Source organism: Dunckerocampus dactyliophorus, chromosome 9 (genome assembly GCF_027744805.1).
Source record: "Dunckerocampus dactyliophorus isolate RoL2022-P2 chromosome 9, RoL_Ddac_1.1, whole genome shotgun sequence".
In the NCBI taxonomy this organism is placed as follows: Eukaryota; Metazoa; Chordata; class Actinopteri; order Syngnathiformes; family Syngnathidae; genus Dunckerocampus; species Dunckerocampus dactyliophorus.
Genome location: NC_072827.1, coordinates 23,217,034 through 23,233,730, shown reverse-complemented (window position 1 = coordinate 23,233,730; position 16,697 = coordinate 23,217,034). Strand labels below are relative to the sequence as shown.

General features: G+C 39.5%; 1 protein-coding gene across 2 annotated transcripts in view; it reads left to right on the top strand.

The window, feature by feature from the left end:
• LOC129187564 (phospholipid-transporting ATPase IH-like) overlaps window positions 1–16,697 on the top strand; it is a 37,976-nt gene that overhangs the window by 20,431 nt on the left and 848 nt on the right. Inside the window, exons 14-30 of one of the 2 annotated variants that reach the window (XM_054787026.1) lie at window positions 46–212; window positions 2,349–2,420; window positions 4,132–4,205; window positions 4,435–4,538; window positions 5,046–5,227; window positions 5,673–5,906; window positions 5,995–6,172; window positions 6,249–6,351; window positions 7,795–7,940; window positions 8,123–8,182; window positions 8,462–8,589; window positions 8,820–8,955; window positions 11,354–11,377; window positions 14,113–14,178; window positions 14,294–14,397; window positions 14,486–14,651; window positions 15,426–15,540. In XM_054787026.1, coding sequence (XP_054643001.1) covers window positions 46–212; window positions 2,349–2,420; window positions 4,132–4,205; window positions 4,435–4,538; window positions 5,046–5,227; window positions 5,673–5,906; window positions 5,995–6,172; window positions 6,249–6,351; window positions 7,795–7,940; window positions 8,123–8,182; window positions 8,462–8,589; window positions 8,820–8,955; window positions 11,354–11,377; window positions 14,113–14,178; window positions 14,294–14,397; window positions 14,486–14,651; window positions 15,426–15,503 — 2,022 coding nt within the window. In that variant the 3' untranslated portion in view covers window positions 15,504–15,540. The remainder of the gene's footprint in view (window positions 1–45; window positions 213–2,348; window positions 2,421–4,131; window positions 4,206–4,434; window positions 4,539–5,045; window positions 5,228–5,672; window positions 5,907–5,994; window positions 6,173–6,248; window positions 6,352–7,794; window positions 7,941–8,122; window positions 8,183–8,461; window positions 8,590–8,819; window positions 8,956–11,353; window positions 11,378–14,112; window positions 14,179–14,293; window positions 14,398–14,485; window positions 14,652–15,425; window positions 15,541–16,697) is intronic. The other variant, XM_054787025.1, reaches the window with a different exon arrangement.

Here is a 16,697-nt window from a genome sequence, read left to right as displayed (position 1 = left end):
TTAGCTTTGAATAGTAATTACTCATTTTCATGTGTGTGTCTGCAGGAGCACGAGGATCTGTTTTTCCGGGCCCTCTGCCTGTGTCACACGGTGCAGGTGAAGGAGGAGGAGACGGTGGATGGCATCAAGAGGGGCATCCACCAGGGCCGACCCACCTCCTTCTACATCTCCTCCTCACCAGATGAGGTTGCGTTGGTGGAAGGAATGAAAAGGTAAATGTTCTAATGGTGGGTCTCACGGGGTCTACCTGATCTTGTGAACAGTTATTGTATAGATGCAAAAAGCGGAGTTGATGGGAGTTTCCCTCATCAACTGTATTTGCGGGGTCACATTCTCCTGATTTTACGACTTATTCTTGTGAAGTTACTGTGTTTTTAGGAATTAAAATAGTACACCCTGTAGTCATTTCAAATTGTTACTTTATTCTGCACATTGTTACTTTCTTCTACGCTCTCATTAAATTAAGATTTTTTTTACAACATTATTCTTTTTAAATGGCAATTTTTTTCTTGAAATATTATGACAATTGTGACTTTATCCTTTTAAAGCCTTTTTCTCGTAATTATGTATTCTCATAAAATGTTGACTTTTTAGTTGTAATATTACATCATAATTCTTCTAAAATTTTCTTTTCTCTTGTGCTACTATTTTATTTTTATATTTTGTTCTCATAAAATTGAGACTTTATCTTGTGATATGATTTTTATTTTCATAAAAATTTATATTTTTCCTTGTAATATTTTTTTGAATATTTTGACTTTATTACAGTAAAATTAGCCATTTTTGTTATATTTCAACTTAGAATTCCTATATATGTATGTGTGCGTGTGTGCGCGCGCATGTGTGTGTGTTTGTGTGCGTGTATGTAAAATGTAAATTGCAACAATTTACATTTTGTACTGTTGGATCTAAGGAGGTTCTAAATTGAGCTTCAAAATACAAAGTGGAGTGACACAAACATTTTTGAGTAAGCAATTTATTGCAAACAAGCATTAAAGTGAAATAGAACTAAAAAAAAAAAAACGTCGCCAAGGTTGCATTTTTTTCTTATCTTAGAATAAAACTTTCTTCCACATTTCAAAGTTCCGTGTTTGGTGCTCTCGTGCAAATTCTAAATGGGCACTTTTGTGGCGTTGAAGGAGATTAGATTAGATTAGATTAGATTAGATTGTACTTTATTTATTCTACAATGGGGACATTTAGATGTTACAGCAACAGTGATACACAAAAAGCACAATCGTTTAAGTCATGCTTGATTTGACTGAAGAGGCTGAGGATGACATGCCAAAGAAGACTGACCCAATCTGTCGCTCTCTCTGATTTGTCAATTCTGCCACCTCTTCAAAGCCTTTGTTGTCAATCTACTGTGAAAACTACATAGGTTTCCCGGTGTTGTGTAGTGGGGTCTGCTTGACAGACGGATAGCCCCTTAGATAGTTGCTGGAACTAAAAGGTTGCTGTGGCCCTGTGTGATTGGCGTTTCCACCGCACTTCAAAGTTCAGGGTAATTTATTGAAATCAGGCTGATAACGGGAGTGGTATAGTTCTACACCCATGCCATGTAAATCAACAGACAATTTTGGTCAGATTTATTTTGTATGAAAGTGTCAGTAAATAACATATACAGCAAAAAGATACAAAGCAAGGTGATTTAAAAACAAAAGTTCTCTGAGTGTTCCACAAAAAGTCAGGTTTTCTTTCCAAGTGTCTGCAAGCATGGCCCGAGTGTCCAGCACAGTCAAACAGCCGTCCTGTCAGTGAATGATGAACTCATAAGGGTCAGCGAGTTCTTTTCAGCTGTAAACAACAATACATAGAGTGTAAATGTATTGTATTGTATTCTATTGAGCAGAATAATTGTTGAATAAAAGTCTGGAATGATACTTGTGTCATTGTGGAATTTGACTTCCGATAGTGTTATGTTATTATTCTTTAGACGAGAGGGGAGTTGAGACTGACTCAACAGTGTCTCTGCTGGTTGCAGCCAAGTAGTGATACAATTAAGATACAATTAATCACCTATCAATAAGCAGATTCATCTAATATCATGCCCAACCTTAGTGTAGATTCAAATAGCTAAATACAGTATATCTGATATTCTCTGCTGGCTACCCTTTCAAAATAAAAGTGCATTCATGCTGAGGCCAGTGTGTTCAAAGCAGCATGCTCGTGTAACTCAGCTCTATTTTAAGCCAGGACTCCTTGGTTAGTCTGGGGTTCGTGAATGTTGCCTCGTGAGCGTCGTTGGAGGATGTTGTTGTGCTTCACCTATTGCTGAGTGTGCACTGCCATCATTTTTCCGTTAAAATCACACATGTATGGATTTCTCCCTTCCTCTTATTCCCCAGGCTGGGCTATACCTACCTGAGACTGAAGGACAACCACATGGAGATCTTGAACAAAGACGATGAAATTGAAAGGTTGGTCTGCAAAGTGGCTCCTGTGGTTAAACCACAGAGAAGCGGAGTGCCATTGATTTCAGTTGGAGATGGAGGGGGGGAAGAAATAGCTAAGCCAGAGATAAACCGCAATACTTGCTTTTTAAGGTTTAAGTCATAGTTGATTTGATTGGAGAGGTTGGCTCTGTGGAGGATGATCCATAGGGACAAAATGTTTCTAGACTCAGCCTTCTTCATATCATTGGCAGCCTGTCAGTAATCGTCTATTTTAAGGAAACACGGCAGTGGGGTTGGGGTGGTGGTAAGCGTGGGTGGCGGCTTTCATCCAGCAGATGACAATACACATTAAGTTTTATCCTTCCACAAGTCACTCCTAAATGTAAAGAATTCACCCCTCAATGGGATATAGTAGAGTCCAACACAATTCTTTCATGAACGCTGGTCAAGGGAAATAGAAATAATCTGTTCCAGGGTCAAACTGTCACCATCATGAAATCTTTATTTAATTGAGTCAGAAACAGACTCATTCTCATAATATTGCAACTAGATTCTGATAAGAGTTTGACTTTCTTCTCACAAGTGACAACTGTATACTGGCAAAATGATGACTTTATTCTTGTAAAATGACTTTTTGTTTCTCTTAAAATTGTGACTTTGTTCCTATACATTCACAACTTTCCTGCCATGGTAATCTCCATTTTTTCTTGGAAAATTGTGACTTAATTCTCATTTTATTATGACGTCGTTCCTTAATTTTCTTAAAATTCAAACTATATGTTCATAAAAGACAGGTTTATTCTCATGTCTTTATTTGCCTCAACCGGGATATCTTTTTTTCACGTAAAACTATAACTTTATTCTTTTCTCTTAAAGTTACATTCCAACTTAATGCTGATATTTTGTAATACAGTATTGCAAGTTTCTCCTCGATAATAAAATTACAACTTTATTTTCATAAAAGTGCTAACTTTTTTCTTAGAATAGTTTGACTTTTTTTCTTGTAATGTTACAAATTCATTCAGATAAAATGTGACGTCGCGTTGGTTGGTTTTGTGCGGCGTATTGTTTCCAAAACTTTAAAAAAATCCATCTCCGGATTGATTGATTTCAAAGGTATTCAACTTGAGATGACTAGTATATTATGGGTTACTTAACTGAAAGTACTAGCTGCAGTAGTTAGTAGTGGAGGCGGGATGTCGGCTTCCGGTTTCCAAAGCTCACCTGGACTTACAACGAAGTGGAATTACTTCTGCAAGTCATTTTGGAGTGTAAGACAACAAAATATTAGGAGAATTTCCACTGGTGTGAGTCATCTCGAAGTATTCAGATATTGTGTCGGCTTGCCGTCAAAGCTCACTTCTGTGATATGGCGGTGACTGGGCGCTGACATTCTTTCTGTAAAACAGCAGTTCGGCAGTCTCCACGGAAACAAAAAGCCAGTGTTTTCAGATTTTCCCACTCTGAAGCTGTTTTAAAAAAATACTGTGTCAGGGCACCCAGAACCCCGTTTCTGTGTGGGTGAACAATAAAATGCTTTGCCGTTTTGACCCGAAAACCGTTCTGAAACTGATGGATGTTCATCAAGAAAGAATGGCTTTTGTCCAAAGTGCACAGCTTGACTAAATCTGTCTAATTGCCCTCAAACAAATACAATCAATGAAATTCTAAACAAAGGGGAAACAAAGGAGAATGATTAAAAGAGGTTTTCATGCCAGCACTTCTCCTCCCTCAGGTTTGAGCTGCTTCATGTGCTCAACTTTGACTCTGTAAGGAGGAGAATGAGCGTCATTGTCAGAGCAAGCTCAGGTTAGTCATGCTAACATCGTGTCTGATCGTGTCTGATCAGTGAAAAAGCATGTCTCTCCAACAAAAACATTAGGATATTTCCATTTAATTTGGATGAACTAAAAAAATAGTTGGAGATACATGGTTTTCAATGGACAACAACGAAATATACTGTACTATCTATTACAGGGCAACTAACGCCACAGTTTTTCCATGATTCGGTTTCTGTTGGATGTTTGTGTTCTCTTAGGAGAATACCTGCTCTTCTGCAAGGGGGCCGACACGGCCATTTTTCCCTTGGTGGTGTCTGGGAAGGTGGAGCAGGTGAAGGCCCGGGTGGAGCAGAATGCTGTGGTAAGTGTTTGTATTATACATTGTAGCTCTTTATAGGCCAAGGAACCATATTTTCAAATGGTGTGTGACTCAATTGTTCTGCGCCTATTAAAGAAACTAGTGTTAGGTAAATAGATTTTCAGACGTGTGCTGTTTCTTAGCTTGATTAAAATTGTCAGTTAATTTGGAGCTGTTAAAACATACAAATATATTTAGTCCTGGCCTGTCATTTATCTTTCTTTCAATAAAGTACAGTAAAAATTGGCATATTTCAGGCATAGTTGCAAATGGTGATTAATCGTGATTAATTAATTTGAAAACCATGATTAAAAAAATGTATCATTTGACAGCCCTAATTAAATAAGTTTGTTATATTGAACTATTATTGGAGGCATAGCAGCATATCATGCACTATCGTGACTATTCCAGCTTAATTGTGTAAACCAGGGAGAAGACAAAGAAGTCAGCGTAGTAGCTTTATTAATCCATGGAAGTTTGGCAGAGTTTAGAATTTTTTTGTGTTAACAGGAAGGTCTGCGGACCCTGTGCGTGGCCTACAAGAGGCTGTCGGAGTCTGAGTACCAGGAGGCGTGTCAGCACTTGACGGAAGCCAAGCTGGCCCTGCAGGACAGGGAGCAGAGGCTGGCTCAGGCCTACGAGGTCATCGAAAGAGACTTTGTACTTCTGGGCGCCACGGCTGTGGAGGACAGGTTAGTCTAATGTAGAAACAACTGACTGACCACTAATTACATTTTGGTGTGGAATTATTATTATGATTATATTAATAACAATGTTTAGGTGCAGGCAGGAGGCATCTATAAAGGTGTACAAGCCAGTGCTGGTCTAAGTTAGGATTGTTTGGCCTTGTCATGGGTCTGCACTTCACAGAGCACCGTTCTAGTTTCTAGACAATATTTTGACACTGGGATAAGACGGACAGCATTGACCCGATACAGCAGCTCTCTAGCAGATCGATTGGTGGCCTGACACTTGCTGATAGATAAACTGGAGATGCTGTGGGACAGTGGGGGGCGGCACATTGATAAGTTATCACCACTTGCTCATGGATTGATTGGAGTTTTGATGAATACTTTAACAACCACAACCCCCCCTCTGCTGGAAGCTTGGAGCGGTTATTGACTTATTGATGTGCAGGCTCCAGGAGAAGGCGGCTGATACCATTGAGTCGCTGCACAAGGCGGGAATAAAAGTTTGGGTCCTGACGGGGGACAAGATGGAGACGGCGGCGGCCACCTGCTACGCCAGCAAGCTCTTCCGCCGCAGCACTCAGATCCTGGAGCTGACCAAGAAGCGCACAGAGGAGCAAAGTCTCCATGATGTTCTGTTTGAGCTGAATAGGACTGTCCTCAGGCAACGATCCATTTCTGGGTGAGGCCAAGTGTTGTGCTTGGCACATTAGGCACACATCCTTTCCAAATATAATAAAGTTCACTTTTGATTGACATTTTCCCTGCAGGTTGTCTGTCGACTGTCTGGACTTTGGTCTGATCATCGACGGAGCCACGCTGTCGGCGGTCCTCAAGCCCAAGCAAGACATTGCCGGCCATGGAAACTACCGAGAGGTTTTCCTGGAGATCTGTCGGAACTGTAGCGCCGTGCTCTGCTGTCGCATGGCACCACTGCAGAAGGCACAGGTCAGGGAGAGATGTGTAAACACTAATGCAGGTCCAGTGGTGGCCAGTGTTACTGAGTCAATATTTTCCCCTGCAGATCGTGAAGCTGATCAAGGCCTCCAAGGAGCACCCGATAACTCTCGCTGTTGGCGACGGAGCCAATGATGTCAGCATGATTTTGGAAGCACACGTGGGGATTGGTGAGCTCATAGCTTTATTAATACAGTATTATCAGCAGGGGTGTAACGGTACACTCAAACAAACGGTACACTCGGTTCAGTTAAGTTTCTTGAAGTGCTCGGTTCGGTTAATTTTCGGTATAAAAAAGGAACAAAAAATGCTTTTATTAAAAAAAAATGCAAACAGAATTTTTTTTAAATAAGTAAAAGCAACCCATTTGGGTGATATTTCAAATAAATTAGACCCTTGAGTTATTTTTAATTACAAAAATAATAAAATAAACTGTTGTATTTAAACATTGTGGCAAAATGTAATGGAACGTTAAATACAGTTAAATAGCTTTCTGTTGTGCGTGAATCTGTCGTAAGTGAAATAGCGGACACGTGATAGCTCATTGATCACATCACGTTTAGCTTTTTCACAAAGTGCTGGTATAACGTTCTGGCTAAAGTGAGGACGGGATGGTATTTTGTAGTGAGGTGCAAGAACTTGAATCATATACAGTCATGGAAAAAATGATTAGACCACCCTTAGTTCTTCAGTTTATTGATCCATTTTAATGCCTGGTACAACTAAAGGTACATTTGTTTGGACAAATACAATGATGATAACAAATATAGATCATAAGAGTTTAATTTAAGAGCTGGTATCTAGCAACTTCCATGCTTTTCTTGATAATAACAACATCACTTAAGTTCTTCCATGAATAGCTATAGCATTGTACTGCCAAACAATTCAAGTCTTATGAGCTATTTTTGGTGTCATCGTTATATTTGTCCAAACAAAGGTACCTTTAGTTGTATCAGGCATTAAAATGAAATGAAGAAACTGAAGAAACAAGGGTGGTCAAATCATAGATTCCATAATATTTTTTTTAAACGTTTTTTGAAATCCTTGTAACACAACCCAATCATCAAACTAAATTATGGGATACATTGTGGTTTTCTACTGTCGTGCATTTCCATTTTTCTTTGTTTTTCACGTAAAAAGAAAGAAAAACACAATTGTTTCCATTCTATTTTCTCTTTTTGAAAAGGTTAGTAAAATCATATCTGCAAAGATGAGTAATAATAATGCATGTGTGGGATTGCAATATATTTTTATTGATTCATATTCTGCTATACAATATACAATATACAATAGATACAAAATACACACAATGGCCACAAAATTAGGCACCCTTGCACAACGTAACATGATCCAGTATAAGAGCTCTGAGTTTGATGCACTGAAGTGAATGCAATGAAGGCCTTTATATCAAAACTGAGTATTATTGTCTTTGAAAAGGTTTCATTTTTGGTACAGCTCTTGTATTAGATGGATTTGACATTGTGCAAGTGTACCTAATGAAGTGTCCGGTACACCATCAGTCATGTTCTAAACTGTATACTGTATTGTTATTAACTACTACCTGTTTCTATTGTTTACTATTGATTGTTTGGCATTGATGTGTGTTCCTGCAGGGATTATGGGTAAGGAAGGTCGCCAGGCGGCCAGGAACAGTGACTATGCCATCCCAAAGTTCAAACACCTGAAGAAAATGCTGCTGGTTCACGGCCATTACTACTACATACGCATAGCTGAGCTGGTTCAGTACTTCTTCTACAAGGTACTAGCAAGCTCTTTCCGTGCCAACGGGCTCCTTTCTGGCAGGCCACTCGTTCCTTTTTATTTTCATTGTTTAACTTGTCACTCAGTCAGCATTATTGGGCACCATCTGACCATACACAGAAATGCGTATTTAGCGCCAGCAAATGCTCCTATTTAACTTTTTGCTTTTAATCTTTTCAGAATGTATGCTTCATCTTCCCTCAGTTCCTGTATCAGTTCTTCTGCGGTTTCTCCCAGCAGGTAACTATTTTCTTGTCAAGTCAGCGTTTATGTAGCGCCATACCACCAATTAGCCTTAATGGCCTTGGCAATTTACACATCATGCAACCTCCAGATGTTACAGTCTGCAAGCGCACATGCATTTTAGTGTGAAATAGCTAAGCTGAGAGAGCACTTTGGCTTACCATCTAACCCTGGAATGAATAAAGCTTCAAATGTGACTCCTTAGGGTTTGCTCTGAGGTGACCACACTATTAATGGATGATAGCCTTTCTGACGCAATGTTTTGTCCCTCTGCAGCCGCTATACGACACAGCCTATTTGACCTTGTACAACATAAGCTTCACGTCGCTGCCCATCCTCCTCTACAGCCTGGTGGAGCAGCACGTCACTGTGGAGACGCTCAAGCGAGAGCCCTCCTTGTACAGGTGAGGGTTGAACACAAATGGCAGAAAATTACTGACACATGAAAACTGTACTTTCAGACATGCTAACCTTAAATTAGAGAGATAAAGGGAGATTCATGTAATGGATACCATTAGACTGTGTAGCTGTACCTAATGCTAAGGCCGGTCAGGCTACATGGATACAATCATTGGATACTAATATAGAAATAAAATATAAATATATGAAATGCTGGACTGTTTTGATGCCTCAGAGATATTGCCAAGAACTCCCTCCTACGCTGGCCAGTCTTCCTGTACTGGACATGCCTGGGCGTGTTTGACGCTGTCATCTTCTTCTTTGGTGCCTACTTCCTGTTTGACAACACCACCTTCACCAGCAATGGCCAGGTGAGCCTCTTGGAGGTATTGTGCAGAATGATGCGGGCATGCCATGTTTCCTAATATAATGGCTGGTAATAGTGTCGCCCGCTTGAAGAAATAAAGCTCAAATAAACGGCAATACGTGCCTGTAATTCTCATGTGAGCATCACTACTGGTTAACACGGTTGCAGTTTAAATCTCAGTTCATTCATTCTGGCCCATTTGTACAAATACCTTTTATTTCATGATACGGGTAATATTACAATAATATAGTTCATTCAAATATGGCTTAATATGTACAGTTTTATTTTGTATACAATATACAATATTTATCATAATGATGTGTATGTGTGTGTATGTGTTTATGTGAATATATACACACATACATAGACAAGGCAAGTTTACTTATAGAGCACAATTCATACACAAGGTAATTCAAAGTGCTTTACAGAAAAAAGGCTAAAATCACTTCATAAAATCATTCCATAAAAACATAAAATCATTCTAAAATCATGACATAAAATTCCATAAATCATTCCATAAAAAAATTAAGAATGCAGAGTGCAGATAAAATAATGGGAATGCTGCTTGAGGTGGTGAAGATGGCTTCACGATGGGCATCCACTGTCCGGAACCAATGTCCATTTTTGAAACTTCCCTTGCCATCCATCCCCAAATGTTCTCAGTTTGATTTAGATGAGGGGAACACGCAGGATGGTCCAAAAGAGTGAGGTTGTTCCTCTGGAAGAAGTCCTTCTGTGAAGTGCAGCATTGTCCTGTTGAAGAGTCAATCATTACCACACAGATGAGGGAGGGCCTTCAATCATGAGGGATGCCCCTCAGCATCTCCACATAGCCAGCTGCCCTTTGATGCCCCTGCACAACCTAAAGCTCCATTGTTCCAGTGAAGGATTATGATGGACCCCCCTCCACTGTGCCAGGTAGAAAACATCTCAGGTGGGATCTCCTTGTCATGCCAGTAACGTTGGAAGCCATCAGGACCGTCAAGGTTACATTTTTTTCTCATCAGAGAATACAACTTTCCTCTACCTTTCAATGTCCCATGTTTGATGCTCCCGTGCAAATTCCAAACGGTCAATTTGTGGTGGTTGAAGGAGACAAGGCCTTTGAAGACATTTTTTGTTCTTAAAAGTCCTCGGTCGCAGATGCCATCTGATGGTTATTGGACGGCACTCGGCACCAGTAACAACCCTCATTTGGGTAGAGGGTGGTTCTGTTTCTTGACAGCCATCCAGTCGGATCCTCCGGCTCAGGGCCGGAGACATTTTTGTGTGTCTACCACTTGACTTTTTGTTCCATAACCCTCAGGATCTTTGAATAAGTTTCAAATGACTGTCTTGCTGCGGCCAACCTCTGCTGTGATGTTTCACTTTCTCTTCTTGCCCGCTCAGCTTCTAAAACTATAGGTAATTCTCAGTGTATTCAGGCTCAAAAAGATAAGGTTCTGGTTCCTCGTTTGTCCAAAGGTAGTCGTCGTCGTAGTCGGTGGCGGCAGCTCTCACCAAGTCTGCCATGATTACTGATAGCAATGTTGGTAGTTCTCCTCAGTGGGCTTTGTGAAATCAATGTGCCCAGAAAGGGAAAGTACAATGTCTTAAATCATCAAAATGTGGCAAGATACTGTAAGTATTACATTATATCATGTAATACTTACATGTACCTGTTAAAACATTGTTAGAGGTTTTTTTTAGAGGGCTTCATAGTCGAAACCGGTACCTCCCATGCCGTGCAACGTTATAGCTAGCTCATGCTAACTCGTTTTCTCTTTTTAGAATGCACAGAAAAGGGAAAGAAATATGTGTTCTTGTTTCACATAAAGATTGTGGATGCTGGGCAAAATTCCAAAAAAAGTGCCGTTTTCCTTTAAGTAAAATATGGCTATAATATTCATAATAGGGGATATAATAATAATAATTCTAAATTCTAATAGCGCATATCATACTGTAATTTATAGATGCAAATGTATTACTGTGTTTAAAAATATATTCATTAAGTATTTGTTGTAATTATTTTATAATACAATGCATTTGTACAAATGGCCCTGAACTCTGCAGTTGAATAAATAAACGCAACTATTAGAGGAAATACGGTAGTCATAACTGTGTCAAGTAGGATTTATAGCGCTCATGTGTTGTTTATTTATTTATATCTGTATTGATGGTCTTTTAGTGTAAAGCTTCAGTGTGAGGTCAACAACATGAGATTTCCACTCATATCGACTAAATCGCTATCGCTTTGGATCATGATTGCCTTCTGTCCTGTTCGTTTGTTTTGGTTTGTTTTCAGTTGAAACATCACTGAATTCATTTTACCTTTTGTCCTGATTATTTTTGTCTTTTCTCCCCCCTCCTTTTTCTCTGCTTCCTTTCTCTTTATTTTGCTGCTCTTCTTTCGCCTCCTCCAGCTAATGACCACCAACACGCAGATGGTAAGCCTGTCCTCCCTGTCAACGCTCTCTGTCTCCTTTTTTTTCGTTTGTACCGCAGTTTAGACTTTCTGTTTGATTGTCTCATTCATGAGCTGCACCTTCACTTGAGTGTGTTGTTTCCCAGTGACCCATTACTTCCCCAGCACACACACTCGTAGATGCTTCCTCACATTATCCCTGCGTTTTGTTGTGGTCGCACGTAGAGGGACAACGTGACCTGAGATTATGAGCAGACATTTGTTTGCTTGTCTAACGACTCTTTATGTTCGTCTCTCATTGTGTGTATGTGTGTGTGTGCGCGTGCATGCGTGCGTACATTTGTTTATGTCCATATAGTTGCACAACTAATCTTTTGAAGGTTGGTTGATAATATCACTGCTTTTAGGCGGTGGCTTACCTATGAGGGCCACACTTAGAAGGAAGAAATAATAAAATAAGACACACACATTAAGTAAGATTACTTAACACATTCATGTTATGTCAAAATTCTTACACACACTACATTACATTTATACTTTACACTGAGAAAAGTAAAGCATTATCTTGTTGTATTTCAATATTTTTAAAGGAGTATTTTGGCTTTTATTGTAGTGATTCTTTTTTCCAACTGTACTTTTGTCTTTTGAGTGTGGCCCTAATACATACGCCTTTTGTACTTAACAGCAAATCCTGACTTTTTTCTCCCATATACTGATCCAGTACTTACCCGCCAGATGTACTTACATATCACATAAAGCCCCATGTTGTTCGGTCTTGCCGTACCTCGACCTCTTAACAACCCATCCATTCTATCTGTTTGCTCACGTTTCACTCACACCTCTCTAGGATCCTAGAAGGTAAAAAGATGGAAAGAAGGTTTTTTAAAATACCGTACTCATACGATATCAGTGATGAGGTGACTTTGCTGATTTACAAATTTTGTCTCATGACCTAGAAATCCAAGCAGATTATTGTGTTGATTATATCAATACAGGTATAGCTGTGCTTGCTAGCTACAGTAACTCCACATATTATTTGGTATTTTTGACGCTCAACGTTTACAAACATGCTATTCTGTTGTGTATTACATTTTCCTGAAACTTTAATTAACATTTAAACTCTAAAATAGCTCTGCCATAATACCTTACTGACCCGAATACCGATCGGTATTTTTTCCCTAGCAAAGTCTGAAAATTGCAGGTCATCTTCTAATCAGGTTCTGTAGATTTATACATGCAAGCCTGCGAGTGGTCCCGAACCAAGTCTACCCTAGCAGGTTGGAGCTTTTCTTCCGGTCAGTCACACACACCTCATGGACCCCGCTCTAAAAAACGGCTTAAAAGTTAAAAGTTAAAAGTTGCACAAAAGTTAGCAAACAACTGCTGAGTAGTTCTGTTGTTAACTTCAAGACATGATGCAGTCGTGAAGATATGATACCTCACTCGCGTTTTTTCTAAAATTAATTAATAAATGATGACTGTTTTGTGGTTGACCATGGCCTATTATTAGTCAAAAAATATTGAAAGACGTTCGTTATAGCATTCGGGTCAGCAGGTGTCAGTAATGTTACACTGATGTAACATGACGTTATATTTCATGACCTTCACATTGCATGGAGTCAGCCATGTCCAACATGATAGAGTGAAAGTGGTACGGTTTTGGCTTCTTTCTTTGTCCTTCCCCACGCCGTTTCAAACACTTTCTTAAGTTTAGAATAAGTAAATTAGAGAGGCTCACTAGTTAGCTTGGTAGCTTGCTATGCTAGCGGCGGCCTTTTCTTATGTCCCTGCAGTGATCCCGTAGGCTGCGCAATGTGGTGTAAGCAAAGAATAATAGGAGTGTAAAGGTGACTATAGGGATGTTATTTCATGTCTACAGAGCTCTAATAATGGTAAAAACATGTATTTAAGAAGTCAAACAGGTTTTCTATGCTCTAACTACGAAAATATTGCGTTGATTCACTCATTCAATCCCAGCCATTTTTCAAAAGACAAGCCCTTGTGTTCTATGGCTATGTAAACATGGAACCTACCAAAAGAAAGATTAGACTCTCGTCTTTGATCAGAAAAAAAAAGTTTGTTTCTACCTTTTGTTGTTCTTTAGTAATCAGCAGTAGAACATACAGTCGGTAAGTTTCAGGAAAATATCAGTTCCCAACAAGAAAAGAGAGAAAAACAGCTTTCTGTGAAAAGATACATTTCAAGCATAATTTGCATTTTGACACAAATTGTATGCTTTTGTGGCGGCTTACATATCTAAACAACTATACCAACATAAACAACAACAAAAGCAGTTTATTTACAAAGATAACACCATGAACTATTTACCATTTTCTCATTTGGAACTAAACTGTGTGTGTGCACGCGTGTGCATGTGTTAAAATGTCACTCCTCCACGCTCTTCCACTTCGTCCTCCTTATCAAGTGGGTTTTTACATGCAGAAGATCCATGCCAAGCTCTTATCAATTGCACTTCTGCCACCTTGTGGCCGTTTTTGTGGCGTAAAACTCTTTTATTGCAATTGCGTCATCACCCGTTTTTGCCTCTTCTGCAAAAAAACGTAAAAGACTTATGAATATGTCTTTGGGATCGGGCGTTTAAAGACGTCTTTGGTACTGAATGAGTTAATATTGAACTCTACTTTGGAACCAATTAACCACGATGAACGAGGAATAACTGTAGTGCTGTGATGATTATCAGTGGTATTACAATGTAACTGATGTTTAGTACAAATGACTGTCTCCTCACACTTGCAGATGTTTGGCAACTGGACCTTCGGCACTCTCGTCTTCACTGTGCTGGTGTTCACTGTTACCCTCAAGGTACATGAGCATATGTGGCCATCATCATCGTGTGAATGATGGGCTACTGTAGTAGGCAAAATGCTATGGAGGGAACTGAGCAAGTGAGTAGAATGTACATGTTGTGTTTGCCTAGCTTGCCTTGGACACACGCCACTGGACCTGGATCAATCATTTTGTCATCTGGGGCTCACTACTTTTCTACGTGATTTTCTCCCTCCTCTGGGGAGGCATCATTTGGTAGGGTTTTATAAGCCTTTTCTTGCTCCAATAATGACGACGTATGATTGTGAAGCTTGAGCCTGATCTGTCTCTTCCCTCTGCACAGGCCCTTCCTCAACTACCAGAGGATGTATTACGTCTTCATGCAAATGCTGTCCAGCGGTCCCGCCTGGCTCAGCATCATCCTGCTCATTACGGTCAGTTTGCTACCTGATGTCATCAAGAAGGTCCTTTGCAGGGCCATTTACCCAACAGCGACAGAGCATGCTCAGGTAAGACACTTTTGCAATGGGTGTTGATGTTGTTAATTTGCAGGAACTTCAATAATGTGAATAGACTTAATAATGCACATTTGGTTGCGAAATAGCAGCGGTGAGTGAGAGCCATGAACGCCAATTATTTTATTTGGGCCAATGAAAATTTACAACTTTTTTCTGCAGTTTTTTTTTTTATTTGTAAGTTTGAAAAATATAGACTTTTTTGTACAATCTGTTCTTTTAAAGCACAATTGGTAACCTATGCTAGCCGGTGGCTGCTGGTTATATTATTTCCATCCATACATTTTCTATTCATCTTCTTTATGCCCCGCCCATCTGGAGTGCAGATACGGATACAGATCATTTTAATGTTTACTACTATAAACGTGTTGTTGTAGCAGTTAGCTAAATAAAGCTATTTCTGCTGCTAGTTTAAATCCTTCTAACAAAGCGTAGCCTTAGCTTGCTTGCAGCTGACACGCTGCTTTGAAAGTATCATGTTTGCAATATTCTTGACTTCCTGTTTCCAGCATCCTGCCCTTAAAGTAATGAATGTAAGGACTGACAGATTGTTTTTGCTGATCTGCTTTTTCTTTCATCTCTAATGAACCACCCTATTCACATCTTCACCGTCCGACATCTTTTTTTCCATCCTTCCATGTGCCCTTGGAACACCAATCCTCCTTTTACACATTCACTTCATTTACTTACTCATGTCTTCAACTCCCGCCAATCCCATGTGCCCGTGACCCCACCCTCTGGTGATGTCACTCCACCCACCCCACACAGTCCACTCGTCCGTGCCTTACTGTGGAGCCCTCCACCATCTTCATGCTTTCTCAGTCGTCCAGCAGATTGAGTTTCTGATTGAGCCGAACAGACAAGGGAGGAGCAAGAAGAGCAGGTGACTCCTTTAAGGCCTTGACTCTCTATGCATGCTGGAAAACACTTAACACAGCTGTCTTCTAACATCACTGCTTCACGTGGAACTAACTGTGGGCTGGGTTTCCTGCTTTTTAATGTCTAATTAATGACCCTTTTTGTAAAAGGTATCAAATGCATGCAGCCCCTAATCTTTTTCTACCCTACGTCTCCTGGGTTACCTTGTCCATTTTTCAATTATCATATCAAATGTGCATGAATTACAGGTAGGTGGTTTAGCCCTCCCCTGTGGGGCACCAGAGGACTTCTTTTTTTTACAATGACAATAAAGTCCAAATATCACGAGGATAAAGTTTTATTACAATAAAGTTGTTTTAAGAAAAAAAGTAACAATTTATGTGAATAATTGTCCAAAATGTTATGTTATAATTCTGCAAAAATAAAATAAAGACAAGACAGAAGTCGTAATTTTTCAAGAATAAAGTTGTTTGAGCTGTGACATGTCAATTTCCGTGAATACAGTTTCAATATTATAAGTAGTGCTGTCAAGAGATATATATAAAATTGAGAGATTAATTAAACTAATTGATCTGTAATTAATTGATTTAATTTAAATATTTTTGATCTCACCTAACTATTGCTGAGAAACGACCTCGCCATCAGGTATTTTCATTTTAATTAATTACTTGACCGTGGCAGATCAAGAGATTGACATGTAACAAAAAAATGCCTTTTTAAAGGAATTTGTTTTTAACAGACCTGAACAGATGCATTCTGTTCAGGGGGGGGGGGGGGGGGGGGGTATTGTTGTGTGCTTTTGTCAGTCTCCAGATAATTCGCTCAGCTCGCTGGAATTGTGTTTCACTGCAAATTTTCTTCAGATGTTTGAAGATGAATGTTCAAGAAAGTTAATTATAATGACAGGATGCAAGAAAAGTGACCATTTTTTTAGACACATGCTGGCATGTGCTACAACTTGGGTCCTGATAAACTGAGGAACAGTGATGCCATCTGGTGGCCGAAGACGACATTGCATGTGTTTTTATGAGCATGGCAAACCTAATTTGACAGTTGATGGTCGTTTTCAGCATTTTTTCTTTAAAGCCTTTGATAAATCATACAGAATTATTGGTTATGTTCATCTATCAAGCAATAGCTTGATAGCACTTTTCCGTTGTG